Consider the following 20,166-nt stretch of genomic DNA (forward strand, 5'->3'; position numbering starts at 1 on the left):
AATTGATAGAACTATGTTTTTTGGAATCAAACATAAGTTTTCCGTACCTTATTGACTGTACCAAAACGATTGAACCTATCCTAAGTAACGTACCTAACTGATCATACTGAATCGACTGGACTTAAATGACCGTATAAAAATTCAAAAAAATGATGGCACTTCACAGCCAGCAAATACTTTAGGCCATATCCTCAATCCCTACCCAGCTACGATGTACATTACACTATTTTTAATTGAGATTTCATCCCCCACCTTCACATCACATCCTATTCTACTTACAATGTTTCCATCTGTGCTTCACATCCTATATAGCGTACCTAACTGACTGTACTGAATCGATCGGACCTACCTAATTGGTCGTACCTAAATTAAAAACAAAACCACCAAATGCAAATTTACCACATAGGATTTCAACAAACACATGGTATGGTGTGCATTGCAAAATAATCTATTCTTGCTAAAACAAAGAAAACTATCGAACCTAAACATACCAACTGTACCAAAAAGCTACACAAGTATCAACTGGTGTGTTGATTATGAGAGCTACACACATTTTCCACACTATATACCTTATGATTAAGACAACAACAACACAAACCGTACCCACTGTTGTGAGCTTACAAGTGATTCTTGGGTTCCGACGAAGGCAGCGAATCGTTAACCTGAACAATAATTTCTCTTTTTATTGTAGCTTCAAATAGATTTTTTATGGAGATGTAGAAGGTAACAATACCTAACATACTGTTTTGTGACAGTTGCCATTTAAAAATTTGAAAATTTTCATTGATTACAGATGCAATTGTAGCCTGCTTTCACGTCTTGTTTTCAATTCTGTGATATGAATGTTTTCTCGCCCCTTCTATTACGTTTTTTGAAATCAGGAAGTGTAGGTTACATTCTAAAAAATTAAGATGGCAACCATGTAAATTGTGGTAAAATATGTGGTATTATTATAGGTGACATGCATGTCATGGTGCATTAAAATGAAAGATCATTTTAAATGTTATAAACCTTGCAGGTCATATTCTAAAAATCATCTTTAGTAAGTCTTTATCTCTAAAAGCTCTGAAAAGAAAAAGAAAATTAATAAAAAGTGCTTGAAAACTTTGAGTTTTAACGATAATGACAAAATAAAGGGTAAAGTGAATAGTATCAGGTTTGATTTTTTTAGTGTAAAAATATGATTTTTCGTTAAAGTGAATAGTATCGCAGATTTTTTGTTAAAACTCCTTTATCATGGTAGATTAGTAGCACATGTTCCCACTATAGTCTACAACAACGGTCCTACATTTCTCCAAATAGATTCCAGAAGGTTGGAAAAAACATGGTCCTTGGCTGCTAGGAATGTACTTGGTACTTGGGGGATAATGTTTGTTTGAACCCTTCAAAGTTGGTAGTTGAAAACTTGAAACGCAGCCAAGACCTGACCTACAGGTCAAGAAAGACTGCCAAAACATCTCTGTGTGTATAACATGTATCCAAAACCTAAATTTTGAGTGCATAGAAACTCAGAGAGAAAAGCTTAACTTCTGAGAGTTTATGATCTCGGAGCAAATTACGGCATCGGAAAATGAACGATTTGCTCTCCAGCTCCTTCTCCGAGGACTCGCCGGACCACCATGTCATTGAAATGGCGGCGACATCCACCGAACTCAACAAGTTTTTCCAGGACGTGGAGTCGGTCCAGAACGAGCTCAATGAGCTTCAAAAGATCAATAAGAGCTTGCAAAGCGCACACGAGCAGAGCAAGAGTCTCCACAACTCCAAGGCAGTCAAGGACCTCCGATCCCGCATGGACGCGGACGTCCATACCGCCCTTAAGACCGCTAAGGTTCTTAAGGTGCAGTTGGATGCATTGGACAAGTCCAACGCCGCCAATCGGAGCTTGCCTGGCTGCGGTCCTGGCTCCTCATCTGACCGGACACGGACGTCGGTGGTCAACGGGCTGAGGAAGAAGCTAAAGGATTCCATGGATAGCTTTAACGACTTGAGGAACAAGATCTCATCGGAGCATAGAGAGACCGTTCAGCGTAGGTACTTCACGGTCACCGGAGATAACCCCGACGACAAAACCCTAGACCTTCTCATCTCTACAGGTAACATAACGTGTGTGAAATATGTGAAATAAAAATAGCAGGTCAATAACGTTACGCCCACCAAATTTATTCAACAAATGATTTGTCCCTAGAAGCGAGTTCTAGAGTGAATCTAGGTTTGAGTGCTACAGATATGAAAGACTATTGGTTCATATATTTGATACACTTGGGCGTGCAGATCTTGGATTCATTTGAGGTTTAGAAGTTAGATATTAATATTACGGTTCATCTTAGTTTACTATTATGAAATTTCTTGGTTTTCAACATTTCATATATTAATTTTTTTCGTCCTGGTTTGGTACTTAAAATCATAATTTTGGGACGCTTTCATATATCCGTTAAGTTTTCCGTCAGAACCTCTATTAACTGATAGTGTGACGCCCACGTGGATAATGATTGAGCATCACATGGACATTAATTTTTTAATTTTTTAATGTCCATGTGGTGTCCAGTCATCATTCACGTCATTAGTTAGCGGATGTTCTGACGGAAAACTTAACGGATGTATGACAGGGTCCCAAAATTATGACTTTAGGTACCAGACTGGGACAAAAAAAACTTGATGTATGAAATATTGAAAGCCAAGAAATTTCAGGGTATAGTAAACTGAGATTAACCCTTAATAATATATAATACACATGTTATAATTCGTGTAAATTTGTACACCGTATTAAGATGTCATGCCATATACGTAATGTGTACATGTATCTATATACATAGGAAACGATAATAATTTCGTAAGTCCAGTTCCCTCCACAACATAATATGATAATCTAATTTGTTGATTTATTTAGGTTTTCATTCATAGATCATCTTTGCAACAAATTTCTCAATTTAGAAATCATTTAACCCTTTGAATATTATTATTATGAACATTTCATTGTTTAATTACTAATAATACTATATTAGTTTATTTATTAGGTCAGAGTTTGACAACCAAACCACTTACGATTGAAATGAATTTTGTAGGACGATTTTTCAATACCTAAAAAATGATCGATTATGAAACTATAGAGTAATGATTAGTACTATATTAATTAAGTTACGAGTAGTGATTAGTAATGTATTAAGTTATTAATTACCTCTACCCCTGAGCAAAATTAGTGAGTGGAGTGTCAATGATGCTCGTACAACTAAATACTAATTTGCAAACTATTATATATGCATATGTACATAGGTGAGAGCGAGACATTTTTACAGAAGGCAATCCAAGAGCAAGGAAGATGGAGGGTTTTGGACACCATACAAGAGATTCAAGAGAGACATGATGGTGTGAAGGCCATGGAAAGGAATCTGAATGAGTTGCACCAGGTGTTCATGGACATGGCAGTTCTTGTGCAAGCTCAAGGTGACCAGTTGGACGACATTCAGGGTCATGTGGAGAGAGCTAACTCGTACGTGCATGCTGGCACCCAGCAGTTGCAGAAGGCCAGGTTCTTCCAGAAAAACAGTCGTAAATGGACTTGTTATGGCATCATACTCTTGCTCATCATCGTTGGGATTATATTGGCCGCGACGCTGCCTAAATAGTAAATCATAATTTCACAATCATTTGGTTACCATTTCGTTTCTTTAGCTTTAAATTTTCACCTTTTTGCTTGAGATATGTCTGTGGTCCATATACATTTTTGTTCTTATTTTTCTCTCCATTTCTTTTGTATGTATATTGTATTGTGTATATATATACTTGTATTTTTTTTTTTGGTTAGGTTGATTGGTTGAAGAGTGCATTATTTTCATATATAGTGATCTTTCTATGACATTTTGTATTTTTTTTTTAATTAAAGAGAAGGATATCTATATAGTTTGCAGTAGTGGCGAAAGAGCAAAGACATTCATAGATTTAGAGCTCGTTTGGAAGTGCTTTTAAAATAACTGAAAGCGCTTCTGGTTAAAATGTTTTTGGAACCAATCTTTAGTAAAAATGTAAGTGAATTTTCAAAAAGCACTTAAAATGCGTCATATAAGAAGCACAATTGCAAGAAGCACTTTAAATGCTTTTAGAACCCCAAAATATTTTTGCTAAAAACACTTCTAGTCATTTTAATAACACTTCCAAATGAGCCCTCAGTCAATGATACGAACAATGATATGAACAAAAGAAACGTGGTCCATGTGGATGCTAAGTAGGGGTGAGAATAGTTTGGATTGGATCAGTTTTATTTTAAAATTGAAGCCGAACCAATTGAAATATACCGGTTGGTTTGACTTAAGTTTTAACAATACCTGTTCTGGCGGTTTGGTCCTAAGCCAAATTCCCTTTTCTTTTTGTATTTTTCATTTTCGTTAGCCTAATTATTACAAAAAAAGAAAATGCATCAATGGCTGCTTATTATTAATTTTGTAACAGATGAAATCGATTTAAAATTCACATGAAATCAGTTTAACCCTAATAACTAAAAAATTTCATTCTGGAATTTTAACATCACTCGGAATTGGAATGCCACCTATATACAGTGTTCAATTCCTCCAAAATGAGGAATTGAATTCCAAAATTTATTTGCATCCCATCACATTTTTATTCTCCAATATTTAGTAAATATTGGAGCACTTTGTAATCAGAATTTAATTTAATTCAATTTATACGCAAACGTGTCATTAATTATAGTTACGTTCCATCTAGTAAAAAGAAAAACCAACCCAACAAAGTTCGATCATGATTTGACCAATACACCGGTTCGATTGATTTTGTTCACAATATGAGTTTTAAACCGAACCAAACCGGATCCTAACCGATACAAAAACCAGAGACCAAACATTGTGCACGGAGAGGGCACCGAATTGGGAGGGCAGAGAATCCAAGTCCTTTGTAGAATTACAGCACCAGCTCTTCCTTTCCCTCTCGCCGTGGCCATGGCAACAATCCGCATGATAGGCAAGTATCTCTTCCTATATCCTTGCTTTCTGCAACAATTCAATTCATACCTCCATTCATTCTTCTTAAATTCTCTCTCTCTTTCTGCTGTTTTTGGTGATGCCCAATATAGACATAGCCGTCAACTTCACAGGTCAGTCACTCAGGCATTTCATCGAACACTTGGCATGCCAGTTTTGTCTTACCAAAAATCAAACTTCATACTTGTCAAATCCGACTATCGAAACTGAAATTTTGAAGAAATGCAAATTACAGATGGAATGTTCAGAGGAGTATACAATGGAAAGCAGTGCCATGTCTCGGATATAGCCACGGTTTTGAGCAGGGCTTGGACTGCCGGCGTCGACCGCATTATCGTAACTCTCTTTCCTTTTCGATTTGAATTGTTAAGTAATTGTTGTGGTTTAATGCGCTCTGAAATTGGAACTAGGCTTATGGATAATGTAGGTCACTGGTGGATCACTTGAGGAATCAAAGGAAGCTCTAACAATTGCGGAAACCGATGGTTTTTTTTGCTTGCTCTGTTTGTTACTGTTACTGTATTGTTGTGAATAAATGTCATTGCCAAGTTTTAAAAATGTCGATTTGAGCTACAATTGGGGGGTTTCTTCTTTGTTTTTTTTGCAGCAAGGCTTTTTTGTACGGTTGGTGTGCACCCCACTAGATGCAAGGTTTGCCCTTTTTTCTTTCTCACTTTTTACTTTTAACTGCGGAAGAAGTTGATATGTGTGTCTATTGATTTCCGGTTTTGGTTAGAGATGCTTGAGAATTAGGATAATTGTCTATTCTGTTTAGGAATTTGAAGAGAGTGGGGATCCAGATAAGCATTTTCAGGCGCTTCTGTCATTGGCCAAAGAGGGCATCGAGAAGGGAAAGGTGTGCCCCATACCCTAAGTTCTTTATATCACAAGGAACATGAGGCGTGCATTATAGGGTTTCAAGTCATTAAAACATCTTTGAGAGAGTGGTCTGGTCAGATATTCATATCATGGAGCAATATATTTTATACTGCTTATTTCGTTCTCTTGTGCTTGTAAGGTGGTTGCAATTGGTGAGTGTGGACTGGACTATGACAGGCTTCAGTTTTGCCCAGCAGAGATCCAAAAAAAGTACGTGGTTTCTGAAAAAAGTAGATTTTCTTATTATCTGTTTCCGCTTGCATGCTTTTACTTTCGTTCTGTTACAAGATACGTTCTGTCTTTTCCATCTTTTTTTCTGTATTGTGAACTCCAGGTATTTTGAGAAGCAGTTTGAATTGGCACACACCACTAAGCTTCCCATGTTTCTGCATATGCGTGCAGCTGCTCCAGATTTCTGTGAAATTGTAGAGAGAAACAGGGGCAGGTGAGAATCCTTAGCACCATAATTCTAGAGTCAAAATGTGGTGGTTAACATCATCACTGTTTTTATTTTCTTATTTATTTTTTTAATTTTTGTTCACCCTCAAATTCCAAAGTTACTAGACTGGGGATGCAGAATAAACTGGACAATTGGATTGAACTTGCACTTTTGACAACTGAAATACCAGCTGGACATTTTAGTTTTCTGATGAATAATCATTTCTGTTAATGAGGAAAAGAATAGCTGCAAGTTTATCTCGTCCCTGTTTTCTTTCCATTTTGCCTTGTACTGCACTAAATGAATTTTTATGATAGTCTTTCAATTCTATGTGATGGTGGCCTGCTGTACATGTGTGCGTGATGTGTCACATTTCCTCTACCATTTCACAGATTCAGTGCTGGGGTCGCCCACTCATTTACTGGCAGTGCAGAAGATCGTGATAAACTTCTTTCCATCAACAACATGTATATAGGTGAAAAAATTATAAAAAATAGTATGTCTTCTAAGACAAATCTTTCTATGCCTGCAAAAGTTTACAATGTCTGTTTCTTTCTATAAATCCTATGTGTAGATAAATGCTTAAAAATTGATGGTTATGCACTACAAAACATTAAATAGGAGAGATTGAAAACACACTACATGAGCATTACAAAGCCACTAAATAAAGGATTTTCAAATGACTCATTTCAAGTAGTCATTTACAAATCCCTCTATCTAATATTCTGTAGTGCACTATGACTAATTTAGCCTACATTCCCTGGTACTTGGAAATTTTGGGGGCTTTATAGAGAATAATATGACCCCAGTGCAGGCAAAATGGGGTTGAGCAGAAAGTTATTTTTTTATAGACTGGATTTTGGTTAAATATTTACTTTTTTAGGGCCAGGGGTATCTTTTGTCTAACTTGTCTCATTGCCCTATATAATTTACCGATTCTCTTTCCTCATTATACAACACATATGGCCACTTGGTTATTTTAATCTTGAGTAATGAGCACCATAAGAATGAATTTCTGATCGAATTAACAAATCATTTTCTAAAAAAGATTATATATAATTTTTGTGACCTGTGCAAATAGAGCAACAAGTTTTGCATTGACGTTTTTAATTTTCTGATTTTATTGCATATCTGAAGTTTGAAAGGAGAGAACAAAGTTCCTCTTTTGCTTCTTTGAATATAAAATAGTAGTTTTTAATTGCTAGTTACGATGGACATATTGAACACTTTATCTTGGTTTAGATAGAGGTCATGAATACCTTTTGGTTCTAAACAGGAGTAAATGGTTGCTCTCTGAAGACAACTGAGAATCTCGACGTTGTGAGGGACATTCCTATTGAGAGGATGATGATTGAGACAGACTCTCCTTATTGTGGAATCAAGAACACAAGTGCTGGGATTAAATTTGTGAAGTCCATTTGGCCTTCGAAGAAGAAAGAGAAGTATGATCAAGAGTGCATTGTTAAAGACCGCAATGAACCGTGTTTGGTTCGGTAAGTGGAAATATTTTTCTACCACCATATTATGAACTCCATTTCTTTTCTTTTATTCTTGTGGTAAAAAGAATAATGAACCTGTAATGTGTAAGAAGAAAACTCTTATAGCGTGATGTTGGACTGTTCTACTGTTCAATGAATAGTATTTCCCCTAACACGAACCATTTACTGCTTAGGAAGCCATAGTACTGCATAATTTTGTACAATAATAGATGGGACTCAAGCCAAATTTTATTGGGAAGATACTATCTGCAGCGTCAATTGAGTGATCATCAACCTTGGGCTTTGACATCTGCAGTACACATGCATTTATCTTTGTCAGGAAAAGTCCGTCTCTTACATTCTTGTTTGGCTCAACTTGATATTAAGACATTGTGGTCCGTCTATTTTTCATTTCATGAACTTGACATTAGGACATGGAATTTAGTTTGACCATACCAGTTATGACAATTTCCTTGTTAGCAAGTGCATGTTTATCTGAAGTGAATTTTGTTTTAGCTCCTAATTTATGTATCTGCTTCGTCATTCAACATGAGGTTTTTTTTTTCTTTCTTTCAGGCAAGTTCTTGAGGTGGTAGCTGGTTGTAAGGGTATCAATGACATAGGTCAGCTGAGCCGGACATTGTATCACAATACTTGCAGGTAAATGTTCCTGGACTCTGGATTTTGTACTAGTCTGTGTTTGCTTTAGATGTGCAGTGAACCTCATGGAGTAAACCTTACCTCTCGCTGTGTATTTTGGCTTTTATGAATTTTGTTAGTGCAAGCTGATCATGATCGTGCCAGTTTTTCCACACCATATCTGCCAGAAGAATCAATCACCGCACAGTATGAGCTTTGATTAATAACAACATACTGTTGTGCAGGGTTTTCTTTCCTCAGGATTTGGATTCTGCAGCAGATTCTTTACTTGATGGTCATGACCCTCAGTGATAAAGCCAAACTCCTTCGTGCCGAAGGTTATTCAGTTCCTCTTTTTTATTGGGATGTCAATGCGTAAACCTCTTCTTTTTCTTCTAAAAGTGACATACTCAACAACATTGATGGATGGTAGGGAAATTAGTTAAACTGCATTCTGTATTTATTTGCTAGCTGCCTCTGGCTCTGAAAATTGAGATTTTATCTTACTCCGAGGAGTTGGGAGTTGTCCTAAATTTGCTTAAGAGATTAATTTGTTTGTTCTCAGGCTGCATTACGTTTTAGTACGAAGTTAATCATTGTGGTTGTTATGATAAAAACTCGATGCAGTTCCATGTTAACAAAATTGACCATTAAAACAAGAAAACCTCCATTGTTCAGGGAACCTGAAGAAAAATTCCAACGAGTTGTCGGCCCCATTTTAAAATAATAGGTACATTTGTATTGATTTATTTTATACATGAAACAAAATTACTTTGAAATTGTTTTCCATTCGTTTATACATGATTAAGGCCTAATTATTCGCTCCTTGGAAAAACTCGAGTCTCACTTTGCCCCTGCAACCGAAAAATCACCACAGCCTCGGTATCATTTTGTTTGGTAAAACTGGTACTAGGCTGCCCTTTAGTGCAATGTTAAATTCAGATGCTAACGCTGGAAACCAATTCGCCACTGTCTCCGTCTTCTGTGGTTGTTTCCGATGCAGGAGGCGAGACCAATTCACTACTATCTGTGTCTTGTGCAGTTGTTTCTGGTGCTGCCGGAGAGGAAGCAACATGCCTTGCTCTTTCTGCCGCCATGTTTAATCGCAAAGGCCGCCCATCAACCTCCTGTTTTGCAATTTCATACACGAACACACGGATTATTACGGAACCATGTGAACCTAGACCGCAGGTTGATTTAAGAATTAACCTAATAACCAACTGTTCGTATTCAGTCTGGCAACGTAATAAGATACACAAAGTCCAATACGGCGTACCAAAGACCTATTAACAAACTTTTCTTACCACTCCATTCATGGCAGCGACAGCTGATTCCGCAGCCTCATTAGTTTCGAATGTCACAAACCCGAAACCTCTGGATCGTCCAGAAACCCTCTCATATATGACCTTGGCACCCAACAGCCCTGGCTGCTCTTCAAAGGCATCTTTAAGACCCTGTGAAGTTAAACCCCAGCTAAGGTTTCCTGCATAAACCTTGTGTGGACTATCTATGTACACCTTGAACCCTGTCCTTGTGCTATTGGGTCCTAAAATTTCCCTTTCACCTCCTCTTGGCACTTCTGGGAAGTTCACCTTCACAGTTCTACCTCCTACTTGCTGTCAACCATTGCCACCATCCCACACAATTAACAAACCGAAAAGAGTTCGAGTTTCTGGGAGCTGTTACTGACATTCCAAAAATATCATATCGCACTTGGTGAAGTGAAGGATAGACATTCTTGGAGCGTCAATAACAGTTCTCGAGTTTTTTCGTGTTAAAAGAATCAACTAACACAAGAAACACATTTCGCTGATACTTACAGAGCCATCAAACATCCTAATGGCATCCTGAGCTTCCTCAACAGTTGACATTGTGACAAATCCGAATCCCCGGCTTCTATCTGTGACCCTGTTATAAATAATCTACACCAAACAAACACAATCACCAACAATTTACAAACCCATCAAATCAAACAATGGAAACATGAAGAAGAAGAGCTCAAACCTCTGAGAAAACCACCGTGCCAGCCTCCCCGAAAACCTCAGCCAATTGGGTCGAAGTCAAATTATAAGGCAAATTCCCTACATATAGCCTCCCGGCGTCTGAGCTCTTTGGCACTTCCTCTCTTTCTTCTTCTTCTTCTTGCTTTTCATGGAGCTCTGCTTCTGGGTCTAGTTCGGCTTGGCTTTCACTATCTTCTTTGACTTCGAAGCCGTCAAACGCCGCCAACGAGCGGCGGAAACTGGGGGAAGGAGAGAGGTGAGGGAAGCTGTGGAAACAGGCTTTGAGCTCGAGGGGTTTTAGGAGTTTAATGTGTGGTGGGAAGTGGGTGGGAATTGGAGTGAGTGAGCGGGAGATTGAGAAGTTGGGGATTTTGTTGCAGAGGGGAGAAGAACAAGAAGTGCTTGTGGAAGCCATGGATAGCATTGTGTGGGAGGAAATGGTGTTTGGGGATGGAAGGTCTTCGAGTGGCAGAAGACGGGACGAGGGGCTTCCCATTTGACTAAGACGAATGCCCACGTGTGGGACATGGATAAGCTTTCTGGATTTTTGGATTTTCATTTGATAACCCCCCGCCCCCCCCCCGCCCCCCCCCCACCCACTTTATGGATTTATTTACGGACTTGGATTGTCTGACCTCTCTATCGCATTCCTTTCTATATTATGTGGTCATGGTTAAACCACGTTAATATTTTATATTGATTTTTTTATAGAAATAGTAAGACAAAATGTAATGGGAATATAAAATGTTGACGTGACTTAACCGTGACAACAGAAATAGAAGGGCATGTGGAGGGTATGAGATGGGGAGGGCAAACAATTCAAGTCCTTTATTTACAGACATGGATTGTCTGCCCTCCTCATCCCATACCCTTCTATATTATGTGGTAAAGGTTAAACCAAGTCAGCATTTTATATTGATTTTTTATAAAAATAATAAGACAAAAAGTAATTGAAATATAAAATGTTGACGTGATTTAATCGTGATCACAGAAATAAGAGGACATGAAGAGGGTATGAGATGGGGAGGGCATACAATCCATATCCTTTATTTACATACATGTACACTGTTTTTTTTTGTTTTTTTACCAAAAGAAGTGAAGTTCATTAAATAAAGCCTAATACAAGGTTAGGAAAGTCCGTAGAAAAACCAAAACAACCAAGCAATAATGCAACCAAATAAAATATAAGGTAAAGGCCTAACAGCCCAGGAAAATTGAGACAGAGCCCAGGAAACCGAGACAGAGCTAAGGGAAAGTGAGACCGAGCTCAAATACAAGGATCAAAAGTAAAGCAAGAAAAGTAAGGAAAGCTAAGAGTTGCAGGAAAAGCAAACTTAAGGATTGCCACCGACCCCAACCAAAAGAGGGGCCGGCGGCTGGGAACCAGAGTTTATGGGTAAAGACCTTGGCGAGGGAGAGAAGAGGGAGATACTTTAGAGAGAGAGAGAGGCAGGTCTGCAGAGAGATTCATGTACACTGTTTACTGAGGATATTTTTGAAATAGTAAAACACACCCTAAACCCTAAATACTAAACCCTTGAGTGATGAAAGAGGCTCCTGATTCTGACACTCCACTCTCTTTCGTCACACATTCGTGAAGATAATCAAAATTAGGGGTAGGTTTGGTTCCGTTCGGTTTGATTTTTGGCCGAAATCGGAAACCAAATCGAAGTTACTGTTCGGTTCAGTTTTTCTTCGGTTTTTTTTGTTTGGTTTCAGTCCAGTTCGGTTTTTCCATGATTTTTTTTAACTGGGCAGTCAAGAGCAGATGGAAGCTATACACCTGATAAGGGTTTTGATTCTATGATTGATGATTGGGAGTGGGGTTTTGTTTCTATGACTGATGATCAGGAGTTGGACGATCGGCCATGGATCTAACATTATTGGGTGTCAGTGTGTCTTTTTTGTTGTGGGTCTGAGAGCTCTCGCAGAGAAAATGCATGCATGTGTTAGTTCTTTGATTTTCCATGAAAATAAACCCACTAAACTAGATAGCAGCCAAGAGAGATTTTTACCTTGGGGGTTTGTTTTTGGGATTGATCCTTCAACAAGGTCTGCAATTTCGTTTGCAGACTTGTGCACCCTTGGAGGCTCTGTGATTTTGGTTGCAGCGATGAGATTTGTGCTGAGAGAAGAGAAATGGAGGCATGTGTTGTTTTGAGGGAGAGGACTGATGGAAATGTGGAAGAGAGCCGTTTGGCTCTGGGCTCAAGATGGCTCTTTGCTAGATCTCAGAAATGGGTAGTAGTCTGAGGCAACAGAAAATAAGAGAGAGATAGATTTCTGTCTTTAGAAAGCAAGCACTCATGTGCTTGATACAACTTTTGTCAACCAATTTTAGTTATTTTAATAATATAATAATTACCTATTACACATTCCAACACACACACACATACATATATATCCAAAACAGATAATTAAATAAATAAAATAAAATAAAAATTAATTTAATTAATTCGATTCGGTTTCTAGACCACTAAAACTGAAACCAAACCAAAAGAATTCAGTTCGGTTCTGTTTTTTCTATCTTGGTTCGGTGTTTGATTTGTTTTTTTTTTTTCGGTTTTCGGTTTTTTGAACCCACCCCTAATCAAAATTCCATGGTGAAGTATTACTCTGTGAATTTGGTAATGAGCCTTGATCAACGTCACCTGATATCAAGGCTCTAAGAGCACTTCCAATGTAGGAAGGCCTCCTGGGCAATAGGCAACTCAATCCCCTTAAATGAATTATAATTGCCTGCAATGAATAATAACTGTCCGAGTTCATCTCCACCCCTAAATTGAATAGCCCAGGCAATTCATATTAAAATATTAATATTTTTTATTTTATAAAATAATAAAAGATAACTTTATTTTTAATTTCATATAATAATAAAAGATTAGTTGAAAGTATTCAAAAATATTGAAATGTAATGTAAAGTGGAAGAACGTGGCTATGTATCTGTAACATGGAAGAACATGGTTACGTCTTTATAGAAAAAAAATTAGTTTTTTTTTTATTTATAATTTTTTATATTCTCTCTAATTTTTTAATAATTTAAATTGTGGTTGATGTCAGCCTTACATTATATAGGTAGGGCACTAAGTTAGGCGATTATTGTTTGACTTCTCCATCGGGCTCTCCTTGGGTCCTATTGCCCAAGTGGGCTGGAGTGTTTTGGGGGAGGGGAGAGTGGATTGGGTTGCCTATCCCCAATTAGGCAATAAACAACGGTGGAGTTGCTCTAAAAGAAGGTAGGCGCTAGTTGGGCAGCAGGGCCTAGGCTGGGCGTAGGCGGGGTCCTAGGCGGACTCGACAGATTTAAGTAAATTTATTATATTATCATTTAAATAAGTTTCTTCTTACACTTAAAAAGTACATAATTACATTAGGATATATAAATTGCAAAATAGAATAACATATAGATTATAAAGTATTAGAACATAATGAAACAATGGGGAATAAGCATATAATGTGAGTTTATCTAAATCATCAACAAGTCTCTTACAATTTATTGAACAAAAAAAAAATTCATTGAAAGTTATTTATTTTTTGTCCAAATGAGAGTCACAACTTAGGCGGGTCTGGACCGGCTAGATCGGCGCCTAAGCAGGTCTAGACGTCATTTCTTAATTTTCAAATGCTTAGGGATTAATCAAGACGATGGCCAACCACGTAGCGTCTAGATGGGAATTCTTAGAACAATATGCTATATGTGTTGTTTAGGTGCTTGGCTTGAGTATCACCACACTTGAAAAGCATCTTCCTTGACATCAACAAGTCAAGAAATATGTCTTAAAATATGATACATTATTCTTCCAAACGTTCGGAACACAACACAAACATTCAGTTATACATCACACCAACCAAGTAGGTCAAAAATCCAGACACTAAGATATTACAGTGTTACACAAGAAATTTAGCATTTTTTTTAATTTTTTAATTTTAGCACAAACACACACCAGACTCTCAAGTTCTGATTCCTCTTATGGGAAGAGAGCCATATATATAGTCTACTGATTAATTCATGCTGCTTCAAGGTTTCCGCTGTTTTCGCTAGCCGCCCGAACAGGTTGACTGCATCGAACGGCAGGAAAACTTTTCCGCAAGCATTAGCCAAGAATGAGTTGCCTTTTGATAGCAACCAAATGGGGGCAGGACAATCCTAGAACCGAAAGCCTGTTGCAACAGCCGTAACAGAAACTGCAACCCAGCTTCTCCATCTGGTTGCCGAGTAGATGGGGTTGAGGCAACGGAGTTGGCACCAACCCCATCTTTTCCTTTGCTATCAAACATTGAGGTTGCAGCAGTTATCTCCTGCTGCAACCCATTTCGTGGGAATGACCATACCACGCGCACTATCTCTCATGTCTGAGAGAGAGTGCAGGGAGGGACCGAGATGATTGATTGAAAAGCAATCAAGGTCTCCCCTAGAGTACATACTTGTCACCTCTGACCCGGATATGTTTGAAATGCTGCCATTCGTTTCCTTTGACGAGTTTAAAGTTCCACTGTCGGATTGCAGGACTTCAGAACTCTGAGAACCCGAAAGCCTAAACAGCTGCCCATCACCAACTTGCTTCCCTTCAGTTCCCTTGTCCCCATTGTTCATAGTCTTAGTGTTCAGAAAACGACCACCGCAGCCCCTTGGTCGGCGCATTGCATGACGATGGCGCGATTCATGCATATACGGCTGTAGAAAAAAAATAGATCGTAGGTCATTCTAACTGACTATGTCATTGCACAAGAGAAATATTTTTGCATCAGATGTGCATTTTGTTTCTCAAACTTGCATCCTACCGAATTCAGATGTCATACCTTACGCAGTCTAGCTGCTCTGTTCTCAATGACAGCCTTCGCACGGGATTGTCGGCGACGCATGATTCCATGGTACTGCTTAGCATTTACATAGATTGGTCCTTCATCCTCAGTCAAGTTCAGTGGCAGCATAATGCGTCCCTAATCCATTGCAAACGGATAAGTACGTGCATCAGTAAATATGCTACACTCAAAGAACTGCCTCTTTCGCAGAGAAACGGATTCTCTGCTTGTCTTGACATTGTTCCGACTTTTAATAAGAGTAAAACTCAAAGACAAGCAGAGACGTGCTTACTCTAACTCACGAAAATACACAGAGGGGTGCTAAGAGAGACTTTCTAAGTTAAATCCTAAATGGTTTCTAGTTCGCAAAACTAAAATTATCGTAGAGAACCAAGAATGTAAATAGAGATTCATGCTTCTTAAACTGGTTCTATTTCTCATATTTCCATTTTAATGCACTAGCAAGAAAACGATAGTATATTCCAAAATTAGCAGGTTACAGAGAAATAGAAATATTGTTTTCAAGGAATTAACATGATTGAAAAAGTAATAGCTCCATATATAGTGAGGTAGGAGAAGAGATGGAAGAAGCACCGAAATTTGAGGTCCATAGGTTGAGAAGAGTCCATAGCATTGATCCATAAATGGATATTTTGCACAGATCTACATTTTAAGTTCCAAACAAAGAATCAACTTATCAGCAATTGTGACAAGAACCATATTCATTATTCCTAAAACAGTTATTGATTCACAAATAAACAAATGAAAGTAATCGAAAAAGAAAAGCTTACCACTGGCTGGCTGAATCCGAGCTCAAAATGACCATGATATTTTCCTGGCGATGATTGCAGAGAGATTGCTGCCTGGGACTTCTGTCCATCCCCTGAAAATTAACATTCACCTGAATGAGAAACTACTTGGCTGGTTATCCATGACTAAAAATAACTTCTGTTTGAGAAGTAAATCATTTTGAACAAGTTGTGAAAGAACGATAATGTAAACGAGTTGATAATTTATTCATCGGTTCTAGTTAACAAGGGCTTGTGAGGGAGGATGGAAGGTTTTCTGTAATGGCAAACCAGTTTAACAATCTCTATTGCCACAGAAGGTCAGAAAAGGTGAGAAAACAAGTGTAACTAATAATGCAATTATCAACAACTATTTCGTCGTTGAGTAAGAACTCGATCTTTCAAAGCACGTAGAGTGGACAACATCAACTGCTAAGACTTTGTTCCTACAGCATCTACATCCATTCTTTGTAACCATTTTTTCTTTTATAAAGTAATTTCCTTCATACTGGCATGTCTACTCAGCAGGAGAAAAGCTTACTCTACCAAGTCTACATTTAATTTCCATAATAATACTGCGAACTACACTCGCACACTTCTACGAATCATTTTCTATAGTTGCAGCCAATAGTATTGCATTGGAAATGACCCTCAGAATGCTTCGGAAATTGACAACCAAATTTTGTACCTAATTCCTACAAGGTGACATTTGGAGAGCAGTTTGGAATAGAAGCGTCAAAAAAGGATTAAAAGCTCGCTTTAATGCTGCTCACGTCAAAACCCTCACCAGTCTCTCATGGGTCCTTCATATTCCTCTCACCCAGATTACTCAAAAACAGTTAAAATTAAATAACTCTCGGCAGCAGGGCTCCGACTCCCACGTGATCTGAGACAGCCTCTTCTTCATAATTAAGCCGGGACAAGGGTGGGCTACACAATCAGGCTTCAGAGTAAAGAAGAGCTCGAATGAGTGGTGAGGGAGGGGCATAGAGAAGTTCTTAGTGGAGGTACATGGTTAATGTTATTGCTGTCACTGATTTCCTAGGCAATGTTAGAGAATCACCTAAACCTTATGCGTCCAGTTTCATAGTTTTCTTACTCTCCCTGGGATTCATGAGAATACTCCAAATGAAGTTACAATTAGTAGCGTCCTATAACATATAAGCAATGAATGAATCTAGATGGTTCGACATTTAGGCTCCGATCTTTAGGGGAAAGATAAGCCCCTTCTTTATTATTTCTAAACCTGATGAAGATCATACTTAAAAAATTATAAGATATCCAATATCGCATCAGCATAATCAAATTTATTGGGAAAGAGACTATAGTAAAAGAAACTCCACCTTAACTTCCTAAAACCTCTAACACTAAGATCATCGCAGCATAAGCTCTGACATATGATCCCGAAAGGGATATTATTCGAACATGTAATGGTGCGTCTTTTTCATAAACCTTCTTCTACTATCTCATTTCTCATCTTCCACACACCTTGTTAGCTAGTTTCTTCATGATTTGCTGCGGAACAGCAATGATATTTAAGAAAACTTATCGACAAGCTTGCATGAAAAAAAAAAAAAAAAAAAAAAAAACCTTACCTTGAGGTTGGCATAGAAAGATTCTCATACCCCCTCTAGTATCTCTCAAGTACTAACTACACTCACTCTCTTCACCAAATATGACTAAACGTTTGTTACTGACTTTACCTTCAATCATCGCCAAAAGGGAATCCTTAAATGTATTGATACGAAAAGAAAAAACACGTTTCCTGACCCCACATTTTAGCCCATCTCCAATCGGTCTATGATGAACAAGGAAACAACGAGGGATCTTCATGACGAAGGATACGAACCTTATCTTCAGACATAAATTTAAGCGACAAAAAAGAAGCTAGTAAAGCATTTCTTTTTCTTTTCAAAACCACTATGTAAATGTTATAGACCAAAAGACTTCATAAAGAGAAGTCTTTTAGAGAAGGAAAGACATCAAAAGTAAAGGAGGAGATTATTACCAGGAAAGATAGTGAACTGATTTGTGTTCCCTTTTTCCAGTCCTTGTTCAGTACCCCGCCCGGCAAGTTTAGTGGCATTGAAATGGTCCCCAGTATTAGGCTGCTCCTTAGTAGAAGGTTTCGACAGACCACAGGATTCACCATACACCGGTTGAGATCCCAAGGAACTCCACCAAGGTCCTGACAATGCTGATGAAAACTGGCCTATGGGATTAGGGGCAATTCCTTCATGTCCTTTGAAATACACAGTTTGCATAGCCATATTGTCCTCCAAAACTAATGATCCCAGCAATGAGTTTTACTTAATTCTAATTCAAATATTCCACACAATATGCCTGCAAATTCAAAGTTGAATGTTAAAAACATACCAATTATGCTACCTTTCAGCTAAAGAAGGAAAAGGACTGAAATGTATCTACTGAAATAAATCCACCAAAGAGGACAATTTTCCTTCTGTTACTAATCGCTCGAATATCAACATGCCTCTTCTGTGTGTGATTTTAATGAAATATTTGACAACAATATGCAACTAAAATGTTCCTATGATATAAGAAAAGAATGACTAACTGCTCATATGAGCTTCCAATTGGTACATAGAAGATGAAAACAAGCTGAATTTAGGGAATAAATAAATGGAATATTTCGAAAGAAAAGAGAGAAGAAAATAGACATACATAAAAATTAGATAACGGGAAAAAAAAAAAAAAAATACCAGAAAGAGTAAAACGAACTCAACAAAAGATACTGAATTGTGAAAGATATTAGCAAAAATATGATAACCTAGAAGAGAGAACAACGATCATGTAAGCGAAAACCGGAAATCGCAACCGTAGAAGCTAAATAACTGAAAGAAAAGAAAGAAAGCATAGAAACAGGTCTAACGATTCTGAACAGACCCTTTTTAGCAGTGAGGTAGCAAAAATATTATAACTTAGAAGAGAGAGCAACAATCATGTAAGCGAAAACCAGAAGCGAAAACCGGAAATCACAACCGTAGAAGCTAAACAACTGAAGAAAAGAAAGAAAGCATAGAAACAGGTCTAAAGATTCCGAACAGACCGTTTTAACAGTGAGGTTGGTGGAGAAGAAACCAATTGCAGAAGTGCTTGTAGAGTAAGTGGAAGGAGCAGCTTAATTTGAGTTCTAAGCAGAAGCAGAGAAACCCCATTTGCTAGGAGCCATGTCGGTACAGTTACAAGCAGAAGAGCAAAGCAGAGAGGGGGCGGGGGGGGAGAGAGAGAGAGAGAGAGAGAGAGAGAGAGGAGAGAGATAAGGGGAGAGAAAAACGGCCGAAGAGAGCGATGATATATGCGCACAAGTGATATGGAACTCCACACCAGTGGCCAATGAGCTTTGGCTTTCATGCAACCCCGCTTTCTAATATGTGCCTTTCTGCCATACTTAATACTATAAAAATACCGTACACATTTTCTCTCTCCTTCTCTCACTTTTGTATTTATATATTTCTGTATTTTAGTATTAGAATAACTTAATTAAATAATTTATCATAATAATAATAATATGGTAAGTTTGGGGCCATTATACTTAATTAATGTATCCCAACTTCAAAACCAAGGGTGTTGAGATCTGTTAGTGAGAGGGTAGTGGCCACAAAAACAAGGAGTTATTTTTCTCACCACCCTTAGCTGATGATTATGCTTACTAAGTTATTTATCACAAATATTAAATGAGTTTAAATTTCAAGATTGAGATAGTGGGTAGACACAAATCTTAAAATTTAAACTTATCCAAATAATAAGAAGTAGAATATGAGCATATTATCATCACCGGGCAATGCTAGTGAGACTGAATGTTGACTGAATTATGTAAACTAAATGATATTAAAGTTGATGATTGTACTGTTACTTAAGTATTGATTAACATGTTTATTTCTTATTTATGACACATCATTTAGTCTACAAATTTAATTCACCTAGCATTACTCTGCCACAACATGAAGGTGGTGAGAAAATGCCCCCACAAAAACAATACCAATTGACCCAAAAGATAAAAAGAAATGATGGTATAACCACACACCAATCCTCATCTCTACATCTCCATTTATGCTTTTTTTTTTCTTTCTTTTAATTTAGATTTATTTTGGTATTTATTTTAGTTGAGAATCTGAGTATGCCATC

General features: G+C 37.8%; 4 protein-coding genes across 6 annotated transcripts; 2 read left to right on the forward strand and 2 right to left on the reverse strand.

Annotated features, from left to right (window-relative positions):
• Nucleotides 1–1,465: 1,465 nt before the first annotated feature.
• LOC126593149 (syntaxin-121-like) lies at nucleotides 1,466–3,804 on the forward strand. The gene is made up of 2 exons (XM_050259059.1): nucleotides 1,466–2,096; nucleotides 3,274–3,804. Exons 1-2 carry the CDS (start codon nucleotides 1,571–1,573, stop codon nucleotides 3,624–3,626), a joined length of 879 nt encoding a protein of 292 aa, XP_050115016.1. The 5' UTR covers nucleotides 1,466–1,570; the 3' UTR covers nucleotides 3,627–3,804.
• Nucleotides 3,805–4,816: 1,012 nt separating this feature from the next.
• Nucleotides 4,817–8,997, forward strand: LOC126593146 (uncharacterized). 3 transcript variants are annotated; one of them, XM_050259054.1, is made up of 13 exons: nucleotides 4,817–4,855; nucleotides 4,903–4,971; nucleotides 5,084–5,104; nucleotides 5,227–5,327; nucleotides 5,419–5,476; nucleotides 5,599–5,642; nucleotides 5,767–5,847; nucleotides 6,010–6,080; nucleotides 6,205–6,315; nucleotides 6,702–6,805; nucleotides 7,586–7,802; nucleotides 8,364–8,447; nucleotides 8,672–8,997. In XM_050259054.1, the coding sequence occupies exons 2-13, from the start codon at nucleotides 4,950–4,952 to the stop codon at nucleotides 8,736–8,738; spliced, it is 981 nt and encodes a 326-aa protein (XP_050115011.1). In that variant the 5' UTR covers nucleotides 4,817–4,855; nucleotides 4,903–4,949; the 3' UTR covers nucleotides 8,739–8,997. The 3 variants fall into 3 exon arrangements, with proteins under 3 accessions (XP_050115011.1, XP_050115012.1, XP_050115013.1); XM_050259055.1 differs by having other exon boundaries at nucleotides 4,837–4,855; nucleotides 6,702–6,784; XM_050259056.1 differs by lacking the exon at nucleotides 5,084–5,104 and having other exon boundaries at nucleotides 4,846–4,971.
• A 113-nt stretch (nucleotides 8,998–9,110) lies between these two features.
• Nucleotides 9,111–11,064, reverse strand: LOC126593144 (33 kDa ribonucleoprotein, chloroplastic-like). The gene is made up of 4 exons (XM_050259051.1): nucleotides 10,431–11,064; nucleotides 10,247–10,348; nucleotides 9,731–10,042; nucleotides 9,111–9,553 (listed from the first exon to the last, which is right to left on the reverse strand). Exons 1-4 carry the CDS (start codon nucleotides 10,986–10,988, stop codon nucleotides 9,365–9,367), a joined length of 1,161 nt encoding a protein of 386 aa, XP_050115008.1. The 5' UTR covers nucleotides 10,989–11,064; the 3' UTR covers nucleotides 9,111–9,364.
• Nucleotides 11,065–14,162: 3,098 nt separating this feature from the next.
• Nucleotides 14,163–19,373, reverse strand: LOC126593147 (nuclear transcription factor Y subunit A-10-like). Its single transcript, XM_050259057.1, has 6 exons — nucleotides 19,088–19,373; nucleotides 18,029–18,363; nucleotides 16,024–16,115; nucleotides 15,827–15,895; nucleotides 15,230–15,370; nucleotides 14,163–15,104 (listed from the first exon to the last, which is right to left on the reverse strand). The coding sequence occupies exons 2-6, from the start codon at nucleotides 18,288–18,290 to the stop codon at nucleotides 14,700–14,702; spliced, it is 969 nt and encodes a 322-aa protein (XP_050115014.1). The 5' UTR covers nucleotides 18,291–18,363; nucleotides 19,088–19,373; the 3' UTR covers nucleotides 14,163–14,699.
• Nucleotides 19,374–20,166: the final 793 nt, after the last annotated feature.

This window comes from Malus sylvestris, chromosome 12 (assembly GCF_916048215.2).
Source record: "Malus sylvestris chromosome 12, drMalSylv7.2, whole genome shotgun sequence".
NCBI classification, from domain to species: Eukaryota; Viridiplantae; Streptophyta; class Magnoliopsida; order Rosales; family Rosaceae; genus Malus; species Malus sylvestris.

Coding starts and splice junctions, on each gene's coding strand:
- LOC126593149 (XM_050259059.1), top strand. CDS start 1,571: ATGAACGATTTGCTCTCCAGCTCCTTCTCCGAGGACTCGCCGGACCAC. Junction 2,097..3,273: donor AGACCTTCTCATCTCTACAG/GTAACATAACGT, acceptor ATATGTACATAG/GTGAGAGCGAGACATTTTTA.
- LOC126593146 (XM_050259054.1), top strand. CDS start 4,950: ATGGCAACAATCCGCATGATAG. Junction 5,105..5,226: donor CATAGCCGTCAACTTCACAG/GTCAGTCACTCA, acceptor TGCAAATTACAG/ATGGAATGTTCAGAGGAGTA. Junction 5,643..5,766: donor TGCACCCCACTAGATGCAAG/GTTTGCCCTTTT, acceptor TATTCTGTTTAG/GAATTTGAAGAGAGTGGGGA.
- LOC126593144 (XM_050259051.1), bottom strand. CDS start 10,988: ATGAAAATCCAAAAATCCAGAAAGCTTATCCATGTCCCACACGTGGGC. Junction 10,349..10,430: donor GCACGGTGGTTTTCTCAGAG/GTTTGAGCTCTT, acceptor TGTTTGGTGTAG/ATTATTTATAACAGGGTCAC. Junction 10,043..10,246: donor TTAGGATGTTTGATGGCTCT/GTAAGTATCAGC, acceptor AATGGTTGACAG/CAAGTAGGAGGTAGAACTGT.
- LOC126593147 (XM_050259057.1), bottom strand. CDS start 18,290: ATGGCTATGCAAACTGTGTATTTCAAAGGACATGAAGGAATTGCCCCT. Junction 15,896..16,023: donor TCGGATTCAGCCAGCCAGTG/GTAAGCTTTTCT, acceptor CTTAAAATGTAG/ATCTGTGCAAAATATCCATT. Junction 15,105..15,229: donor GAGCAGCTAGACTGCGTAAG/GTATGACATCTG, acceptor TTTTTTCTACAG/CCGTATATGCATGAATCGCG.